At 38.1% G+C, this 22,042-nt stretch overlaps 2 protein-coding genes and 3 gene segments (V, D, J or C); 3 read left to right on the top strand and 2 right to left on the bottom strand.

Moving 5' to 3' along the window:
- The window catches only part of LOC113657987, a 61,634-nt gene extending 60,800 nt beyond the window's left edge, over positions 1 to 834 (top strand). Inside the window, 1 exon segment of the V gene segment in view lies at positions 279 to 834. Coding sequence covers positions 279 to 598 — 320 coding nt within the window.
- Positions 1 to 22,042, top strand: part of LOC125138407 — a 143,991-nt gene that overhangs the window by 90,309 nt on the left and 31,640 nt on the right.
- The window catches only part of LOC113657301 (immunoglobulin lambda-1 light chain-like), a 129,857-nt gene that overhangs the window by 78,941 nt on the left and 28,874 nt on the right, over positions 1 to 22,042 (top strand). The gene's annotated exons all lie outside the window — the stretch shown is intronic.
- The window catches only part of LOC113657303, a 117,127-nt gene that overhangs the window by 92,369 nt on the left and 2,716 nt on the right, over positions 1 to 22,042 (bottom strand).
- Positions 2,247 to 6,604, bottom strand: LOC113657307. 4 transcript variants are annotated; one of them, XM_047819910.1, is made up of 5 exons: positions 3,676 to 6,604; positions 3,290 to 3,339; positions 3,013 to 3,201; positions 2,706 to 2,865; positions 2,247 to 2,623 (listed from the first exon to the last, which is right to left on the bottom strand). In XM_047819910.1, exon 1 carries the CDS (start codon positions 4,862 to 4,864, stop codon positions 3,893 to 3,895), a length of 972 nt encoding a protein of 323 aa, XP_047675866.1. In that variant the 5' UTR covers positions 4,865 to 6,604; the 3' UTR covers positions 2,247 to 2,623; positions 2,706 to 2,865; positions 3,013 to 3,201; positions 3,290 to 3,339; positions 3,676 to 3,892. The 4 variants fall into 4 exon arrangements, with proteins under 4 accessions (XP_047675866.1, XP_047675864.1, XP_047675865.1 ...); XM_047819908.1 differs by having other exon boundaries at positions 3,290 to 5,043; positions 5,132 to 6,604; XM_047819909.1 differs by having other exon boundaries at positions 3,013 to 3,209; positions 3,290 to 6,604.

Here is a 22,042-nt window from a genome sequence, read left to right as displayed (position 1 = left end):
TATGAATTTACATCATAAATATGAATTTTCACTCTTCACAACAATATAAATCATTATAGCTGTAAGATGTAAAAGTATTTGAATTGAATGTGAAACGTTTGTGATGCTCCACTGATCTCAGTTCTGCTCTGTAAGATATAAAGGGAAGTGAAACACACACAGTGAGCTGCAACAAAGCCTGAGTGACTGACAGCTGTCCATTCCTGTCTCACCTCTGTGTGTGTGTGTGTGTGTGTGTGTGTGTGTGTGTGTGTGTGTGTGTGTGTGTGTGTGTGTAGGTGACACCCAGCCCAGTGTGACGGTGCTGCCCCCCTCCAGTGTGGAGCTGCAGCAGGAGAAGGTCACACTCGTGTGTGTGGCCTACAAGGGCTTCCCCTCGGACTGGAAGTTGAGCTGGAAGGTTGACGGCAGCAGCTGGAGCTCGGGGGAGAGCCGCAGCGCCGCAGTTCTGAACGCGGACGGCCTCTACAGCTGGAGCAGCACGCTGAGCCTCCACCCTGATCAGTGGAGGAACAAGGTGGTGACCTGTGAGGCCTCCAAAGACAACCAACCTACTGTGGTGAGCATAGTGAACAAAGAGCAGTGCTCAGAGCTGTGAGCTCACACACACTTTACTCAGCTCACCTTCTACTGCTTCACTGTGTGCTACATGTGGCCTTTACTGCTCAAATCATCCACTCTCATCATTTCATTTGTCTTATTAACATGTGAGCTCACACACTCCTCACTTTAACTCAGCTCTTCTTCTTAATTATCACCTAAATATGTGTTAAGTGTGTGGATCGCTGCAATGTCCTGCTTTGAATTATTAATAAAAGCTTTTGAATCAGTAAACACGGCTGTTTTACATTGTTGATTATACACATCATACACAAATCACCAAGGAATCTGTCTCAGTATCTGCTGTAGAACCTGATTATTCATGAGAAAGACACCTGATAATAATAATAATAATAATAATAATAATAATATTAATAATAATAATAATTTACTCTCACTGGAGAATATAGGTGTATAATCTTGGGGACTGGTGTGATGCTGTTACACTAACTGTATTAATCACGACTCAACTCCTGTATATTTCTAATTCTAAAAATACTTCCTACTTCATCAAAGCAATTTAATGTTAACACTTTGCACAAAGTCTATCAACATATTCACTTCTCAGTGTAGAGTAAATTGTCATTTTGAGCATATATGTGTCACGAAGTGACACGGTGAGACAAAGACGAGTGAGGATCCAAATGCAGTTTAGAGGTTTTTACTAAACAAAACACAAACAAACAGGCAGGCAACGCGGAACAAACAGGAAACGGGAACATGGACATGCACACACCAACAACGACCAACAACATTGAAGTGAACAGACAGAGTATATATGGTGAACGAGAACCAATCACAAAACAGAGACAGACAAGGACTAAGACAAAACACCTGGGGAAGAGAATGAATGTAATTAGTGTCCATGGTAACAGATAGGTGGGCGGGGTCAACAATTAACATCAGGGAGAGACGGCAGACAGAAACAAGGGGAAAACACAGACAGACACATTACAATATGGCTAAAACAGTACACAGTGAAATTAAATAACGTTCCTGCAGGAAAATGGTAGTGCATAAAGACACAGAGCTACAGAAGACAACACAGGACAAGGGCTAATAAATAAATAAATAAATAAATAAATAAATAAATAAATAAATAAATACAAGCTCATTAACATAAGGTGCATGCGTGCAGCCTAATGCAAATAGTGTAAGACAAAAGACAGAGACGGACAAGAGACAGTTTATAGATAAAATACAACCCAGTCAACAATTTGATCTCACAATGATGTCACTATGAGCTCACAATATTCTCATGGTGCGGTCATAATGTGAGTGTCACAGTGAACTAAAAGTGTAACCACGCAGAGCTCTCACTGTGTGCTCATACTTTGTTCACAACATGAGGTCACTGCACAATCACAGTGCACTCATACTGTGGTGGAAATATGAGGTCACATCACACTCACTGTGTGCTCATACTGTGGTCACTGTGTGCTCATACTGTGATCACTGTGTGCTCATACTGTGGTCACTGTGTGCTCATACTGTGGTCACTGTGTGCTCATACTGTCGTCACTGTGTGCTCATACTGTGGTCACTGTGTGCTCATACTGTGGTCACTGTGTGCTCATACTGTGGTCACTGTGTGCTCATACTGTGATCACTGTGTGCTCATACTGTGGTCACTGTGTGCTCATACTGTCGTCACTGTGTGCTAATACTGTGGTCACTGTGTGCTCATACTGTGGTCACTGTGTGCTCATACTGTGGTCACTGTGTGCTCATACTGTGAGATCACCATATAACACCACTATGCAATAATAGTGTTAGTTCACTGTTATCTAAAATGATTCAGTTAACTCAAACTTTTACACCCACATTCTTTATTTCCATCAATAAAAACAAACAAACAAAAAGTCAGCTTTTTCCTTTATTTGGTTTCCTTTTCAGCCTGGTGTTGGCGTTGGACAAAAAATTACTACTTGGCGAATACATTCCGCGTCTGGTGTTGTTCTGGTGGTTACTTTTAGCTTCTTCACCTCTATTTCATTTTGTTTGTGAAAAGACCTGACACATTCTAAAAACACAAAGAGCAAGATGTTAACATTACAATTTCTATAGCAGCATCCAGATGCACAAACCAAAACTTAAACACTTACTTTTCAAACATGTCAGGAGCACAGGTGGCAACACCTTCTTCCCATCTTTCCCCGTTCTGTTATACAGACAGAGAACATTGTCTGACGCTATGCTTTTTAAAGCCTGTCTCACCATCTCACCTATACTGGAGCTGCCGTGAGTATGGATGAGATAGTGTACCTGACAAAAACATACATAATATTGTCATGATTAAAATATACCAGGCTTCAACATTTCTTTTACATGGTATCTGCTGCAAAAAAATAAACAAATAAAACTGTGGCTTTGTTGTAAAAATAAACGCTAACTTTATATAGTAGTACTAACATAAAGCTCTCGATAAGAAGGCTTCAAACGTTTCAAAGCTGGAGCACTGTTGTTGTTTAAAAAGTTCCTCATGGGCATCTTCTTCTGCCCGCTTCATGAGAACAGACTTAACTTTTGCCAAGTCATTCATGATGACAGCTTGTCTCTGTTCCAGCATTTGAATTTGTTGGAGTATCTTAGTATTCAGATCTGAAAAACTGTAAAGTTAGATTGTTATATAGCAAAGGATGTTTTATGTCTGTATAAATAAATAATGTCTAATTGATATATCACCTACCAAAAAATTTCTCCATGGTGACTTTGCATTTTGTTTCTTTGGTTCCTTCCCTGTTATCAAAATTACATACATAAGGTCAGTGAAATTGCATTTATCTAAATCAGTTACTGTATATTGTTTCTCTATTTATTTTTCTACATCAATTAAACCGTTTTTTCCCTGATCGTTTTATCCACAATGCACATGTAGGTGGTTCACTTTAATTGTGGGGACATTTGGTACAATGAAAAAAAAAAAAAACACACACGCACACACACACACACACACACACACACACACACACACACACACACACACACACACACACACACATTATTCATAGTCTTTGGATCAAAATCAGGATAACATGCAATAAAAAAGGCAAAAACCCTGCCTTACTGACTTACTTGACTAACTAATCAAACTGAATGCATGAGCGGTATAGGCGCTACCGCATTGTATTCATCTTTATCAATCAAGGACAAAGGTATCATGATTGCTTTATGTCTCAGTTGAGTGGTGTCAGTATGTAACATTTCAGTGTGATTCCGAAATCCTTTGAATATGCCAATTATTCTGGAGTCACATGGCTTAGTGTACAAAGGTTCCATTCTGCAAAAAACCTCACAAAAAAATCAGATTTTCTTGAACTCCATGTATAAGGCAGTAGCTATCATTGGTCATTCTGTAACATTCTTTTGTCTTTGGCGTACCAGAGTTAACATTTGATTTCTTAGAACTTGATATTGCTTGCCTCTTTGCCAATCTGTTAGCTACTTGAATCAGTGGATCACTTGAACCGCGGATAAACCTCTTGATTTGACCCATATTGTTCTCAAACTTGTACGCTGAACAATAGTGTAATGATCTGTTGTAATTTGCAACATCAGTGAGATGTAGCAAGCAATGCACATTATATGAGATGAAACTCATGCTATACAGGCTGCTACCTTTTTCAACAAAATATGTTAACAGCTCATCTGCATAATCACGATGCTCCATTAGGTTTTCACTGTACAAGATGCGCATTCCAATACTAAGTGAAAGGAAGTGAATATACTTCTCCTTATCGAGAACATATTTCAAAATCACTGGTCCAGTATAAAGCAAAAATGTTCGGAATTCAGTTGCTTTCCAGTGCTTCAGTTCATCTAACCCCCTGGGTTTCCTATTGAATTCAGGAGGTATGTGATGTCGGACAGCTTGATGAAAATAAGTAATGGTGCTAAGATGTCCAGCTGATAATCTATGGGCCAAAGGTCCTTCTTTCCACAGCACCAACATTCGCTTAGTCACTCCTCGATCTACACAATGCATGGGATCTATTGGGAACTGCCTGATCATATCAATGTCCAGATTCAAAAGAATGCTATCTGTTTTGTGATGTTCAGGATTTGTCTTCTGTCTAAATGACTCATTGGTTCTGACATTTCCTTTATACAAAAAAAGCATTTTGCTCTCATGAACTCCCTTTACATCACAAAAGTCACAGCCATAGCGGCCATTAAACTGAACTATTCCTTTGATGAGGGCTCGTGCTGGTGCATCACATATGACATACATATCACATATCTTCCCTTTAAAGCCTGTTTCCATCAGTTCTTGCAGCTCCTCCACTGAAGTGGCCACATTGTGAGGTTTTTGGACTGGAAATATTCATCAATAAAGGCCATCAATATTCAAAGAAATCTCAAATTGGTCTTATTTTGAAGTGTCTTGCTCAGACAGAGTATGCGTAAGACCTTCCTTTAATCCAAAATATGTGTATTTGCCACCTATCAAAAACAAGATTTTACAGTTCAGTGGAATTTCTGAATAATATTGCCAAATGAGTGCATGGACATTTTCAAAGTTAAAATGTACCTGATTTTTCTGTTATTCTCAAACTGCCAGAACGAGATGTTTTCAATAGTGTTCGTCCGTCTGCTGGAACATCAATGTCATGTTCCTTCAAAATCTTAAGCAAATGAGTGAGAGAGGTCATGGAGATGTTGAATTTCATTGCCCACTCAGACAGCTTTTTCTCCAGAGACAAAGCTAGCTCTGAGTTACTTTCACTGGTAACATCCATGGAATCATTTAGTCTATCAATTTCATACCATAGCACTTGATCTTGCATATTAATTATGGTATTCTGTTGTGATTCTGAATCATACTGTTCTTGCAAGTCTTCATTTAGATGCTGCTCCACAACATTCAGCATATTTCCTGAGTCGTCTGATGAGTAGTCTGATTCAAGTTCTCTGGAGGAGTGTTCACTATCAGAAGTGTTTTCATTTTTTTTCTGAAGAGCCAAAATGATCTTTTTTGATTTTCTACGACCTTTTTGTTGCTGTCTTTTCAATGCCTTAATTTTTGTTTCCAAATCCTAACAGGCCAAAAAGAACTTCTGTATTAGTAAAACATTATATGAAACACATACATCTTTTACAAATTATTTTTGTTTGAGAGGACAACCTTAGCCACTCTCACTGATTACTGTATTTGATAATTGATTAAGAAGTCTTCTTTGGACAATTGTTGTGTATCCTAAAGAAAGTGTGTATCATAAAGTACTTTAAACTACACTTTTGTAGATCTACACTTTACATTCTTAATGATGTGGTGTTGCCTCTGATGTCTGGGTAAAGTTGCTTGTTATGTTAATAAGAGGATGAATGTCAGTCACTTTGAGTTTTGGTAAATGGGAAGAGACGTTGAAGCTTTTAACATAAATCAGCTCCAGTTCCGCAGATAGAAGTTGTTGTTAAAAAAAACTAGTCATATAGCGTGGTGAAATAAGGCTTTTTATGTTTAATATGAGTGTCTAAGAGTAGGCGTACTTCATCTTTTTATCCAAAGAGCAATGATAGTTTACGCTATTCCACCAGTGCAGCATTCTTGCTTACTGTTGTTTTACAGCGCTTGTTAATTATTGAAATATAAGTATAAATAAAAAAAAATAATATATTGAAATATAAAGTTAGTGATGTTGTAATGATCTGACATAACAGGCTTAACAATTCACAAATACTGATAGGCAAACTAGCTGCAGCTAGCAGTTTTGGTGTGATTACTGAAGGTAAAATGGCTGGTATACATGTACAGTAGCATGTGTGAGCAGTACTCTGCTAAAAAAAAAAAAGACCAGACCACATTGCACATCTAAAAAGTATGTAAATAGGCCACTCACCATTTCTGCGGTGTAACAATCCCATGCACAACTTTTTCTTCTTCTTTAAATGTTTTATGGTGGTTGGAAGACCAGCTTAGATGGTGCATTTAAAACCACCAACTGGACCGGAGTGTGAAGCATTTACAATGAGCTCACGCTTTACACAATTTAATTTGCAACGATTGTAGACTGAGTGTAAAGGTGCAAAGGGAAGAAACTGTTACATAGTCTGGTTGTGAAGACCTGAACGCTTCGGTACCTTTTTACAGACAACAGGAGTGTGTAGAGTGTGTGTGAGGTGTGTGTGGGGTCCTCCACAATGCTGTTGGCCTTGCAGATGCAGCATGTGGTGTAAATGAGACTGCTGATGATCTTCTCAGCTGCCCTCACTATTTACTGCAGGGACTTTGCACAACATGCAGTGATGCAGCTGCTCAGTAAACTCTCATTAGTCAGCCAGTAAAATAGGATAATGATAGGGGTGGGAGATGGGCTTTCCTCAGAATTTGTAAAATGTAGAAATGCTGCAGAGATTTGTTCTTGGCGGAGCTAATGTTGAAGAATCAGATGGGATTCTCTGCTAGGTGAACATCAAGGAATTTAATGCTCTTGATGATCTTCATGGGGGATCTTCAAGTAAATCTTCATCAGAGCATGGCCACTCTGCCTTCCTGAAGTCAACAATCATCGTTTTTTGTTTTGCCCATGTTCAGAGACAGATGGCTCTATATGATGCTATTAGCTGTTTTCTCTCTTCTCTGTATGCTGACAGTTTGTTCTTGCTGATGAGACCCAGCACTGTCGTGTCATTGGTGAGCTTGATGATGTTGTTTGAGCTGTGTATAACTGCACAGTTATGAGTGAGCAGAGTGAACAGATGTGACCTGAGTGTACAGCCCTGAGGGGTCTCAATGCTCACTGTGGTGTAGTTTAGTGATGGTGCTTTTTGATTTGGACTGACTGAGGTCTTCCAATAAGGAAATCTAAAATCCAACAGCAGAGGAAATTGTTCAGGCACAGCTTTTCAGTCAGATGTTGAGTAATGATTGAACTTAATGCTGAACTTATGCCTATGAATAGAATTTGCACAAATGTGTCATTTTGACAAGGAGGTTCCTCTTACGGATCGCCGTGCCATGCACGGCACGGCAGACAAAGTGACCACTAGGGGATGACCCAGAAACAAGCTTCATTGCAGCTTTAAAGCATTAAATCCTCTAAAAACACGAAAAACCTATTTACCTAGTAAAGTTTATACTCTCAATATTTTTTTAAGCCCACACACAAAGCATAATATTATTCATAGCCGTCATACTATTTGAAAAAAAATTTGAGTAACTGACCTAGGTGGCGCTAGACCAGTTTTTCCCTTACCTTTAGACGCTTCCCTTTCTTCACTGGGGTAATATTTTCCAAAACAAATATGCCACAAAAATCCCCACAGGTCCAAGGAACTGGAATGCTTTGGTCGCGTCGCAAATATTCCGTTTGTGTTCCGAAAACTGGAAACAGTAGTGCTTCACCATCTTGTTTTTCGGCTCTAACTTCTCATTGGGTGTTTCAAAAATTCTAAATTATGTCATATTTATAGCCCAGGGCCTAACGAATCAAACAAGCCCTCACTTGAGCCAATCGGTGCTTGTATTGCAGAGATAGACGGCTGAGAAGCCAATGATGTCATGACATCATTTTTGGGAACCCGCCTTTGACTGACAATTGCTCCTTCCAATAGCAATGAAATGGTCTGGGACCTCTACAGCTCTTTAGCCAATAAGGAGATGATTCCAACGGTATGCAACATGCCATGTCTCCGAGGCCTCAAGCTGCGTGAAAAAGGTGCGCAAAGGATTTATTGCGCAATCCTCGACTTTTTCACACTCACACAGCTCAGGGTGTCAGGTTACAGGCCTTTTTTTTACAGCAGACTTGTAGACAGAGAGGCTCTGTGTGTTTTAGGCCTTTTAAACTGAGCATGCAGTCTTTTTATTCAAAGTTATACAGTAAACAAGTAAACAAGAAACAAATGACCGGACGGACATGTCCGTAGAATAATATTTTTATTGAAGCCATTTTTGGGTCTTTTGACTTGAATTTTTTTTTGGTGAAAGCCAAGACATGTGGCTATGACCCTCAGTTGTTATTTGGTCCTTAACATGTTCCAGAGAAATAAGATTAATCAGTTTATCAGGTAAACAACTCAGGCGGAAATCAAAGCCTTCGATTCTAGCCTCTGTAAATTTGTGCCAGTAAGGCCTAGAATCAATCTGACACTTGTATCTAGAGACTCTCTTCTTTCCAATGAGACCAGGCTCACCCCTGTATGTCAAAGTATGTGGGAGCTGTACCACTTTTTGTTGGGTAGGTCATGTAGGCGAAAAACCTGCAATAGGGGGCGAGATCCCTAAGAGGACCAGATGGAGGAAGGTGATGATGTTGTCTGTGGAGTTGTTGTGATGATAAACAAACTGCAGAGGGTCCATTGGGGGCGCCCACAGGGTCTTGATATGCCTCATCAAGAGTCTCATGTAGAGATGGGTGTTTGTGTGACTGGATGATAATCATTGAAGTAAGGACACCAAAGATTTATTTGGCACAGTGAGGATGGTGCGTACTTGAAGCAGGTTGGAGTTTCTGTGTGAGTGCTCACTTTACCTCTCTGATGGCCTGGGACAGTTTGTCCCTTTCTGTTAGGGCTACATTATCACCTGCTTTAAAAACAGAGTTTATGGTCCTCAGCAGTGCATGCACCTTTACAGTTATCCACAGCTTCTTATTCACAAAACAATGCACACAAACAAAACTGAATGTTAAACAGTCTTTGTGAGCAGGATAGTTTAGATGGAGTGTGTGTGGGGTCAGAGAGAACAGAAATGAGTTTGATAATCAGATTCATTATATGTGGAAACCTGTGATGTTTTCAATTGGAACAGTAAACACCATGACTGTAGAAATCTACAAAACCAGAGACTGAGACCAGATTAATAACAGGGTCAGAAACAGAGACAGTACTGAGGGTAGGATTAGTGATAGACACTGAAAAAAATTACAAATGATCCATCAAACAGTCTGAGTTATGACGAATAATGATCTTGAAAACTGTAAAACTATTTATCTTACAGTAGTGAACGTGGAGGACTGTGTTCAGTGTGGTGTGATGCTTACTGAGTGATGGATCATAAGTATTATACATTGGGGCTCCTTTTCTTCAGCTGGATCTGAAGCTTTAATCTGTGTGGAGTGAATCATGAATAACAACATTCAAGATGAAGAGAAATTTTACCATTCAGTATGACGACAAACAAAGGAACACCTGCAAATCTACAAAGAAATGGCTCCATGGTCCAGCCGATCTGTCAGAGTTAGAATACTTTTCTAAGAAAGAATGGCAAAATATCTCTAGATCAAGATTAAGCACTAAATTTATTGACACTTGCCAAAGAAGACTGAATGCAGTTATAAAATCTAAAGGTGCTGCAACTAAGTGTTAGTTTAGGGGTGTGCACACTCATGACCAATTGATTTTATTTTAATTTTAACTAAAACTATTCTTCCTGTTTTTCACTTTCATTTCTGACAATTTCACAATAAAGGTAGAAAAGACTCGTCATGATTAATCTTGGTTTCATTTGGTCCGGTTTGGTCTAAAACAGAAATATCAGACCTGCAATCAAGATTTTTGTCATTAAGCCACATAAAGTATACAGAAATGGCCATAATGTAAATAAAGTATTTAAAATAAATAATTTACTATAGACTTTTTCCCCACACTCTTCAGTATAATGGGACATTTTGTGTTGGTTAATGAGATTTAGTCCCAATGCATTTTGTACATGTAAGTTTCAGGTTGAAACACTACAAAATGTGAAAAAATGCAATAAAATAAAACTATTGTGTAAAGAAAGTTAAAAAAAAAGACATTAGGTCTAATTATAAAATTGTCTATTTTAAATGTAGTTGATGGAAATATAAAATAATAAATTACTCAGCTTTCATATATTCATGATTATTGAGAGATCTCTAATGCGAGTTGTGAGTTAGTGTGATGTGGTTCTTCTCCTCCACAGAGTGTCATTGTGTCATATCACATCCTCCAACTCAGCACCTGCAGTCGCTCCCAGCTGCAGCAGTTCAGTCTCTCTACAATCTGACTGAGGGAGGTTTTTGTATGACTCTATAACACTGTGTGAACAGATAGGTGCTACTGATGTAATGGTAACTCTGACAGTAGTAATCTCCTGCATCTTCAGTCTGGACTCCACTGATGGTCAGAGTGAAATCAGATCCAGATCCACTGCCACTGAAACGAGCTGGAAAACCTGACTGTCTCTGATTTGCGAGCTTAATCAAGAATTTAGGAGCTTCTCCAGGTTTCTGCTGATACCAGTGTAACCAGTGACCATCGGAGTTACTGTACACTGCCGGACTGGTTTTACAATTGATGGTGACTGTTTCTCCTGGAAGAACAGATTTCACTGCAGGAGTCTGAGTTACTGTGACTTGACCTCTGCATTCTGAAAAATACACAATAACGCAGCATGAAACTGAAATATTCTAATAGACACAATAAGTGTATTAGTATGAACAGATGGTTGTAGAGATAAAATATGAAGCAGTGTCTGACCTTGAGTCCAGAGGATCAGTGTCCAGATGAAGACGGGGATCAAAGTCATGGTAGCTGTGGGTGAAGTTGCTGTAGCAGCAGCTCTCAGTCATGAAGTGTTAAAGTCACAGCACTATAAACACTCCCAGATCACTGAAGCATGGGAATTAAATGCAAAAAAAGTCACTACAGACATGTTACCTAAAGAACTGAAACCAGTAGGTTGAAATATGTTCTCTGAATTTACAGTTAAGGGACTTTCCTTTAAATTAAGCCGTTTAAATAAAGATAAAGTATTATATTCTATCTAGTAATGTATTGTTATTTCGAGCATATATAGCTGAAACAGTACAGCTGAACTAAACTAAAAGAAGCACTCAGATTACAAAATGAAATCATTTTTAATATACATTAAATGAACATTTCAGACGTTCAGTTAATGATAATTCAACAAACACCTATAGCACTGGGATTATATTTACCAAATACTACTTTATAATAATTACCAGTTACTATTTTGAGTCTTAAACCCCCAGGACAGTGCAAATTTATTTATTTATTTATTTTTTATTTTTATGAAATTAAAGAAGCACTCAAATTACAAAATTAAACAATCTTTCAACGATTTTTGCATATATACTGTACATTAAAACACCTATAGCACCGGGTAGTTATCAAATAACACCACTTACTATTTGAAGTATCAAATCAGGACAATGTGGTGGTTGTTATGGTTGCAGGCAATTTTTTTCAGTGATGCCCTCAGCATTCAGGGCCTTTGCTGTTCGAGTATTTGTGGCTAAAAGTGCTAAGTTGCTGTTTCACGCAACAATCAAATAGTCTGAACAATCGACATCTGAACCATTCTGTACATCGGGCTGATGTATGTTTATATTCTCATTTTTACTAGAAGCAAGATCTAAATTAGAATTACAAGGTTGGTTATTTGGCACAGGGCTCCATATTTTAAATAAAATGTAATAATATTATGCCTATGGCAGTGTAGCTGCAACTCATTTCACATGAAGTGACGTTACATACGCGTAACAAGTAAATGTTTTTATTTTGTACAGATGTTTTCAGAATCTGTAGTTAAGTAGCTATCCGTTAATTGAAGCCTTTTGAATAAAGATAAAGTACTACATTCTTTCTACTTCAGGAAATCAACGTCATAATAACACGTGGCTCAAAATCTCTCAACATAACCACTTCTTATTGTAGAGTAATTTATTGTCATTTCAAGCATATATGGCTGAAACAGTGTTCCTCAATGATTCTGGTGCTACATAAAGACACATAGGTACATAGGAAAACTGAAAGCTACTGAAGGGAAAACACTAAAATGTGCAGCACAGTGGACAATCCAGGACAAGGATAGGAAGCAGTGGGATAATGGATTAATTAATTCTCATTATTTAATTGTTTTTAAATTGCAATATGTTTTGATGGGGAAACTGTTGTGCTGAGAAAACCAAGAATTTGGTGTTCTTGATGATTTTCATCTAGGATCTGTTAATGTTTCCCATAAAATGGTCTTTCGGGGCTCTCCTAAAGGCAACAATCATCTTTTTCATTTTGTTCACATTAAGAGACAGATTGTTGTCTCTGCAAAAGGTGTTTATCTGTTTTTATCTCCTCTCTGTATGCTGACAGTTTGTTCTTGCTGGAGGGGAGTGCTACTTTTAATGTAGATGAAATGTCAGGAAGAGATAGAACATTAGTCAAGGATCATGGATAACACTGGGTCATCAACAGGATGAATAGAGAGATATAATAGAGAGACAACTCCATGCTACATGTCTCCTGACACAATAAAGCAGCAGACTGGAAGGAGACCTGAAGCAGAAGACAGCACAGGAAGTAGAAATGTAGAAACTCTCTGTCACAGGGATATTTACATTTACAGGATTTGGCAGATGGAGATTTAGAGAAATAAAGTTCTCATTTTAGTGTTTGGTGTTTGAATGGAGTTAGGGATTTTTTGAAGATAGACAGTGACACAGGTTTTCAGTCAGAGAGAGAAAGTTAAATCCTCCACACAGGGGCCAGGAAAGAGAAGAGTCTTAATGCAATATGAGGAGAGAAGGTGAGATGATGTAACTCAAGAATTCTCCATAGAGAGGCAAGGAGACATGCAGAATCATCTTCACAGGATGTTGATCAGAATCAGATACTTTCTTGGGGGCAGGATTAGTGACAGAGACTGACAAATAAAACAAAAATGACAAATTATCCACTGAAGATATTGAGTTTTGAAAACTTGGACCACAATAAAGTTATATAACAAAAAATGTTACAATAGATGGGATGGACTTAGAGACAGTCACATCATCAGAGCACTTGGTAATGTAGCTGGTCATTGATGCCCTAACCCTGACCATAGCTCATGAACAGAATAAGTTTTATCTTTCATGTTTTCTGAACTTTGGAGTTAACATCAAACAACACAGTGAGTCAGTGTGTAGAAACATCAGTACAAATTAGCACTTATTAGTAAGAAAATATCAGGACAACATGAAACCTGACCATTAAAGTAGGATTGTTGGGGAAATTTTGTGGGATTTCCGGCAGATGATATTTTTCTACAAGACCAAAACATTCACGAAACGGTGCAACCAAACAAAATGTAATAAAAAACAGACTTTGTAAGCCGGTTTGTTTGGATGAAATAAATATTCAGGGGTCAGAGAGAACAGAAATGAGTTTGATAATCAGACACTTGATATTTTGAATTCTGTGATGTTTTCAATTAGAACAGTAAACACCATGACTGTAGAAATCTACAAAATCAGAGAGTGAGATTAATAACAGGGTCAGAATTAGAGTCTGTACAGGGGTATGGCTTTACAAAAAGATCTGGGATTTGGAATGTCTCAAAGTCCTTATCTAGATCTATATGAAAGTCTGTGGTTTGGCAAAATATCTCTAAAATAAAGATTAAGCACTAAATTCATTGACACTTGCCTTAGAAGATTGAATGCAGTGATAAAATTTAAAATCTAAAAATAAAAATGTGTTAGTTTAGAGATGTGCACACTCATGACCAACTGATTTTATTTTCTCTAATATTATTCTCTACATTCTGTACATGTCCTGTGTCTGCCTCACTGTGTGTGTGTATGTGTCTGTGTGTGTGTGTGTGTGGGGGGGGGGGGTTGCTGAGTGTTTTATTTATGGCCTCTAATGTTATCTGTCTAGGATTCCTTCGCTATGGCCCTAATGGCCTGTGTGCGTGCTTACATTAGACACTCAATGTATGTTTTTCTCTCCCATGTTCTTTGTCCGAGTTGGGGCATAATTTGAACCTTCTAGGTATTAAAATTTCCCACAATATATACAGTAGCAGAAACAGTACACAGTGAAATTAAATAACATTCCTCCAAATGGTGCTACATAAATAAATAAGGTGCATGCGTGCAGCCTAATGCAAATAGTGCAAGACAAAAGACAGAGCAGGACAAGAGACAGTTTATGGACAAAATACAATCCACAATGCAATACATGACAGACAGATCACAGGACAGATTCTGTACATGAAGATAGCACTGACCAGTATGACATCTGATTGTGTGTGAAAAGTTTTTTTTTTTTTTTTTGTAGCAGTATTCCAAAGAATGTAGAAAAAATGAATGTGCAAAGATTGCAGACTGAGTGTAAAGGTGTAAAGGGAAGAAACTGTTACATAGTCTGGTTGTGAAGGCCTGAACGCTTTGGTACCTTTTTACAGACAATAGGAGTGTGTAGAGTGTGTGTGAGGTGTGTGTGGGACCTACACAATGCTGTTGGCCTTGCAGATACAGCATGTGGTGTAAATGAGACTGCTGATGATCTTCTCAGCTGCCCTCACTATCTACTGCAGGGACATTGCAGAACATGCAGTGATGCAGCTGCTCAGTAAACTCTCATTAGTCAGCCAGTAAAACAGGATAATGATAGGGGTGGGAGATGGGCTTTCCTCAGAATTTACAAAATGTAGAAATGCTGCTCTGATGGGATTCTCTGCTAGGTGAACATCAAGGAATTTGGTGCTCTTGATGGAGGATCTTCAAGTAAATCTTCATCAGAGCATGGCCACTCTGCTTTCCTGAAGTCAACAATCATCGTTTTTTGTTTTGCCCATGTTCAGAGAAAGATGGCTCTATACGAGGCTATTAGCTGTTTTCTCTCTTCTCTGTATGCTGACAGTTTGTTCTTGCTGATGAGACCCAGCACTGTCGTGTCATTGGTGAGCTTGATGATGTTGTTTGAGCTGTGTATAACTGCACAGTTATGAGTGAGCAGAGTGAACAGATGTGACCTGAGTGTACAGCCCTGAGGGGTCTCAATGCTCACTGTGGTGTAGTTTAGTGATGGTGCTTTTTGATTTGGACTGACTGAGGTCTTCCAATAAGGAAATCTAAAATCCAACTGCAGAGGAAATTGTTCAGGCACAGCTTTTCAGTCAGATGTTGAGTAATGATTGAACTTAATGCTGAACTTATGCCTATGAATAGAATTCGCACAAATGTGTCATTTTGACGAGGAGGTTAAGGACCAGATGGAGGAAGGTGATGATGTTGTCTGTGGAGTGATTGTGATGATAAACAAACTGCAGAGGGTCCAGTGAGGGCGAACACAGGGTCTTGATAGGCCTCATCAAGAGACTAATGTAGAGATGGGTGTTTGTGTGACTGGATCAATGGATAATCATTGAAGTAAGGACACCAAAGATTTTTTTTGGCATCAAAACAATGCACACAAACAAAACTGAATGTTAAACAGTCTTTGTGAGCAGGATAGTTTAGATGGAGTGTGTGTGGGGTCAGAGAGAACAGAAATGAGTTTGATAATCAGATTCCTTATATGTGGAAACCTGTGATGTTTTCAATTGGAACAGTAAACACCATGACTGTAGAAATCTACAAAACCAGAGACTGAGACCAGATTAATAACAGGGTCAGAATCAGAGACAGTACTGAGGGTAGGATTAGTGATAGACACTGAAAAAAATTACAAATGATCCATCAAACAGTCTGAGTTATGACGAATAATGATCTTGAAAACTGTAAAACTATTTATCTTACAGTAGTGAACGTGGAGGACTGTGTTCAGTGTGGTGTGATGCTTACTGAGTGATGGATCATAAGTATTATACATTGGGGCTGCTTTTCTTCAGCTGGATCTGAAGCTTTAATCTGTGTGGAGTGAATCATGAATAACTCAACATTCAAGATGAAGAGAAATTTTACCATTCAGTATGACGACAAACAAAGGAACACCTGCAAATCTACAAAGAAATGGCTCCATGGTCCAGCCGATCTGTCAGAGTTAGAATACTTTTCTAAGAAAGAATGGCAAAATATCTCTAGATCAAGATTAAGCACTAAATTTATAGACACTTGCCAAAGAAGACTGAATGCAGTTATAAAATCTAAAGGTGCTGCAACTAAGTGTTAGTTTAGGGGTGTGCACACTCATGACCAATTGATTTTATTTTAATTTTAACTAAAACTATTCTTCCTGTTTTTCACTTTCATTTCTGACAATTTCACAATAAAGGTAGAAAAGACTCGTCATGATTAATCTTGGTTTCATTTGGTCCGGTTTGGTCTAAAACAGAAATATCAGACCTGCAATCAAGATTTTTGTCATTAAGCCACATAAAGTATACAGAAATGGCCATAATGTAAATAAAGTATTTAAAATAAATAATTTACTATAGATTTTTTCCCCACACTCTTCAGTATAATGGGACATTTTGTGTTGGTTAATGAGATTTAGTCCCAATGCATTTTGTACATGTAAGTTTCAGGTTGAAACACTACAAAATGTGAAAAAATGCAATAAAATAAAACTATTGTGTAAAGAAAGTAAAAAAAAAAGACATTAGGTCTAATTATAAAATTGTCTATTTTAAATGTAGTTGATGGAAATATAAAATAATAAATTACTCAGCTTTCATATATTCATGATTATTGAGAGATCTCTAATGCGAGTTGTGAGTTAGTGTGATGTGGTTCTTCTCCTCCACAGAGTGTCATTGTGTCGTATCACATCCTCCAACTCAGCACCTGCAGTCGCTCCCAGCTGCAGCAGTTCAGTCTCTCTACAATCTGACTGAGGGAGGTTTTTGTACGACTCTATAACACTGTGTGAACAGGTTGGTGCTACTGATGTAATGGTAACTCTGACAGTAGTAATCTCCTGCATCTTCAGTCTGGACTCCACTGATGGTCAGAGTGAAATCAGATCCAGATCCACTGCCACTGAAACGAGCTGGAAAACCTGACTGTCTCTGATTTGCGAGCTTAATCAAGAATTTAGGAGCTTCTCCAGGTTTCTGCTGATACCAGTGTAACCAGTGACCATCGGAGTTACTATACACTGCCGGACTGGTTTTACAATTGATGGTGACTGTTTCTCCTGGAAGAACAGATTTCACTGCAGGAGTCTGAGTTACTGTGGCTTGACCTCTGCATTCTGAAAAATACACAATAACACAGCATGAAACTGAAATATTCTAATAGACACAATAAGTGTATTAGTATGAACAGATGGTTGTAGAGATAAAATATGAAGCAGTGTCTGACCTTGAGTCCAGAGGATCAGTGTCCAGATGAAGACGGGGATCAAAGTCATGGTAGCTGTGGGTGAAGTTGCTGTAGCAGCAGCTCTCAGTCATGAAGTGTTAAAGTCACAGCACTATAAACACTCCCAGATCACTGAAGCATGTGCTGCCAATGCAAAGTGTCCTCTAAGTATGGAAACACCTTTACCACATTCCCCCAATCTTACTGTCATTCTCACACTACTACAGAGTTATTGTGTGGATTTTACTTTTAGGTTTAAATGCATAAATATGTGAATAAGAGAGAATTTTAATCTTGATAGATTTGTTTAATATCCTGGAAATTTGTGGGTGAATTTCATCATTAATACACTAATATTGGACAGTATGGGGTGTAATTATTATTGCAGCTTTTTGTATTTAACAAGTAAATCAATAAATTATACTATATACAAAAAATAAAGTATATTGAAGCAAAATGCAATTCTGATTATTTTTTGTGAAATATTTTTAGTACAGTCAATAAAGGTGTTAATCTTATTCTATCAGGAATGACTGATTTAGGTGAAAAATCATTCAAACTTAAAAAAAACATAAGTACATTATTTCAGTACATTATGTGTGTGTTTGTGTGTGTGTGTGTGTGTGTGTGTGTGTGTGTGTGTGTGTGTGTGTGTGTGTGTGTGTGTGTGTGTGCACTTGGTCACTGTAGTGTGACAGAGGTTTTTGTATGACGCCTTCATAGGAATGTATCACTGTGGTGGACTTTTGGTGGAGGAACTAAACTGTCTGTGGGCCGTAAGTAACCTGTTTACTAATGACTGAAATGGAGTGTGTTCAGATTAATGACTGAAATGGAGTGTGTTCAGATTACTGACTGAAATGGAGTGTGTTCAGATTACTGACTGAAATGGAGTGTGTTCAGTTTATTGACTGAAATGGAGTGTGTTCAGATTAATGTCTGAAATGGAGTGGGTTCAGATTAATGACTGAAATGGAGTGTGTTCAGTTTATTGACTGAAATATAGTGTGTTCAGATTAATGACTGAAATGGAGTGTGTTGAGGTTATTGACTGAACTGGAGTGTGTTCAGAATAATGTCTGAAATGGAGTGGGTTCAGGTTAATGACTGAAATGGAGTGTGTTCAGGTTAATGTTAAAATGTGTAAAATATATAGTTGATCAACATTTTCTTCAAATTTGCTTTTAGGGAATGTGATGTTTGTAAAAAATCATTTTGTTTCTCAAATTTCTCTTATTTTATAAGTATCAAAAAATGTGTCTGACTTTAGTGATAATAGCTCGTTCTAACTGAAATAACATTTATATAATTGTTTGTGCAAATGACTATAACAGAGTTTCACTGAATTATTCTAGCTACATTTAATATCTCAGAGACTGTGACTCTATAAACAGATGTCCTGAAGACTAGAATCAATTTATTTAAATTAGAAATATGATCTCATTTAAAATTATTAACATATAATTCATTTTTTTATATTTCTTATTAAGAATTTACATCAAAATATGAATTTTCACTCTACACAAAAATATAAATAATTATAGCTGTAAGATGTAAAAGTATTTGAATTGAATGTGAAACGTTTGTGATGCTCCACTGATCTCAGTTCTGCTCTGTAAGATATAAAGGGAAGTGAAACACACACAGTGAGCTGAAACAAAGCCTGAGTGACTGACAGCTGTCCATTCCTGTCTCACCTCTGTGTGTGTGTGTGTGTGTGTGTGTGTGTGTGTGTGTGTGTGTGTGTGTGTGTGTGTGTGTGTGTGTGTGTGTGTAGGTGACACCCAGCCCAGTGTGACAGTGCTGCCCCCCTCCAGTGTGGAGCTGCAGCAGGAGAAGGTCACACTCGTGTGTGTGGCCTACAAGGGCTTCCCCTCGGACTGGAAGTTGAGCTGGAAGGTTGACGGCAGCAGCTGGAGCTCGGGGGAGAGCCGCAGCGCCGCCGTTCTGAACGCGGACGGCCTCTACAGCTGGAGCAGCACGCTGAGCCTCCACCCTGATCAGTGGAGGAACAAGGTGGTGACCTGTGAGGCCTCCAAAGACAACCAACCTACTGTAGTGAGCACAGTGAACAAAGAGCAGTGCTCAGAGCTGTGAGCTCACACACACTTTACTCAGCTCACCTTCTACTGCTTCACTGTGTGCTACATGTGGCCTTTACTGCTCAAATCATCCACTCTCATCATTTCATTTGTCTTATTAACATGTGAGCTCACACACTCCTCACTTTAACTCAGCTCTTCTTCTTAATTATCACCTAAATATGTGTTAAGTGTGTGGATCACTGCAATGTCCTGCTTTGAATTATTAATAAAAGCTTTTGAATCAGTAAACACGGCTGTTTTACATTGTTGATTATACACATCATACACAAATCACCAAGGAATCTGTCTCAGTATCTGCTGTAGAACCTGATTATTCATGAGAAAGACATCTGATAATAATAATAATAATAATAATAATAATAATAATAATAATAATAATAATAATAATAATAATAATAATAATAATAATAATAATAATAATAATAATAATAATAATAATAATAATAATAATAATAATTTACTCTCACTGGAGAATATAAGTGTATAATCTTGGGGACTGGTGTGATGGGTCTGGAAATGCTGTTACACTAACTGTATTAATCACAACTCAACTCCTGTATATTTCTAATTCTAAAGTGAAATAAATATTCAGTTAAAAAATCATAAATATAATATACATAGTGAATTTTCCACAACAACAACAACAACACTACAATTTAAACACAATTATATCATGAGAATGAATTAATCCATTATCCCACTGCTTCCTGTCCTTGTCCTGGATTGTCCCCTGTGCTGCACATTTTAGTGTTTTCCCTTCAGTTACACACTCAGTCAACTCAACAAACCTGTGCTAACAAGATGGCGCCTGTGTGTTGGGCCTGCCGTCTGTCTCTCTCGTGTTTGTGTGTTTGGTTGTCTGCTTTGTTCTTAAACTGCTACTCGCTTTTTACCTACGACCGCCAAGCACTGTTGGATATCAAGCACACACTGGTATCAGTACTTTACTCCACTATTTATTTTTCGGACAACTTTTTACTTTTACTCATTACATTTTTACACAAATATCTGTACTTTTTACTTCTTACATTTTCAAAACGGACTCGTTACTTTTAGTATTATTCCTTCTCATTGAGCGCTGTTTCCAGCCTATCATCCTATCATTGTGTGGCTTTTCCCCCATGTGACTGGTGTACTGTATTATTTACTGGCTATCAGACATAGACTAAGGATAGCGGAGCTAACAATGAGCAGCACGCCTACAAAAGGAATGGCTAATGTTAATTCAGAGGGAGTCACCGATGTTAAAATAACTAACAACGAGGACATTCCTGAACACACATGGCCATATATGAGGGAGATGTTTGTAATAATCGGCGTCAAAAAGGATTCCTGGCGAATGCGTTGTGAATTGTGTCACTCAGGGGGGGTTCTAGCCCTTTTTTAGGGTGGCTTCAGCCCCCTGTCTGTAATCTCAGCCACCCTAAAACTATAAGGATAATTTTTACTTTCATAAATAAACAATACAAATTACTTTAAAATGCAGGACATGTCGTCGATGGGAAAGAAAATTATTTATCAGTTTGATCCAAAAACGATTTTTTTTACTTTGCTTTTACGCACGTGTGTTGTAGTCTTTCAAAAGCACAGGTACGCGCAGCGTGCACGCGCAGTCAGAGCTGGAGGCGTTTATCTATGACGTTAATCAGCGGAAAGACGCAAAGACGGCAACCAAAAGCGGTGAAATTTAACTATTCTTATTACCAGAGTTGTCATATATAATATATAATATAAAACTCTTCTTGTTTTAAATTCTCACCGAGGGCTAAAAACCCCCTTAAGATGAAATCCTAGAGCCGCCCCAGGTGTCAACCCAAAAAACACGAAGTGCTTAATTTAATTAACATTAATTTTGTCATTTGTAAAACATCACAATAATTGAGTTGTTTTTGAGGACAGAGCTGGAATCTCCCTACAGTTTGGGATATGGCCTTGGTGATACACTTGGTATACATTATATTTCCAAAAGTATTGGGTCACCTGACCTTCCCTGCTATATGTGGTTGTTTTCTGATCTCATCCCTACTGAACACCTTTGGGATGAATGTGAACGCTGACTCCACCCTACCTCACCGACATCAGTGCCTGCCTTTCGTAACACTCTTGTGGCTGATGAACACAAATATCCATCAGTACAATCCAAAATTATATATACATATACATACACACACACATACAGACCAAAAGTTTGGACACACCTTCTCATTCAAAGAGAACATTTAGTATATATAATAAAATATAACATATAACAAAAAAGTGTGAAACAACTGAAAATATGTCATATTCTAGGTTCTTCAAAGTAGCCACCTTTTGCTTTGATTACTGCTTTGCACACTCTTGGCATTG

Source organism: Tachysurus fulvidraco, chromosome 10 (assembly GCF_022655615.1).
Source record: "Tachysurus fulvidraco isolate hzauxx_2018 chromosome 10, HZAU_PFXX_2.0, whole genome shotgun sequence".
Lineage (NCBI taxonomy): Eukaryota > Metazoa > Chordata > Actinopteri > Siluriformes > Bagridae > Tachysurus > Tachysurus fulvidraco.
The sequence above is the reverse complement of the archived record's forward strand: the minus strand, read 5'-3'. Positions and strand labels throughout refer to the sequence as shown.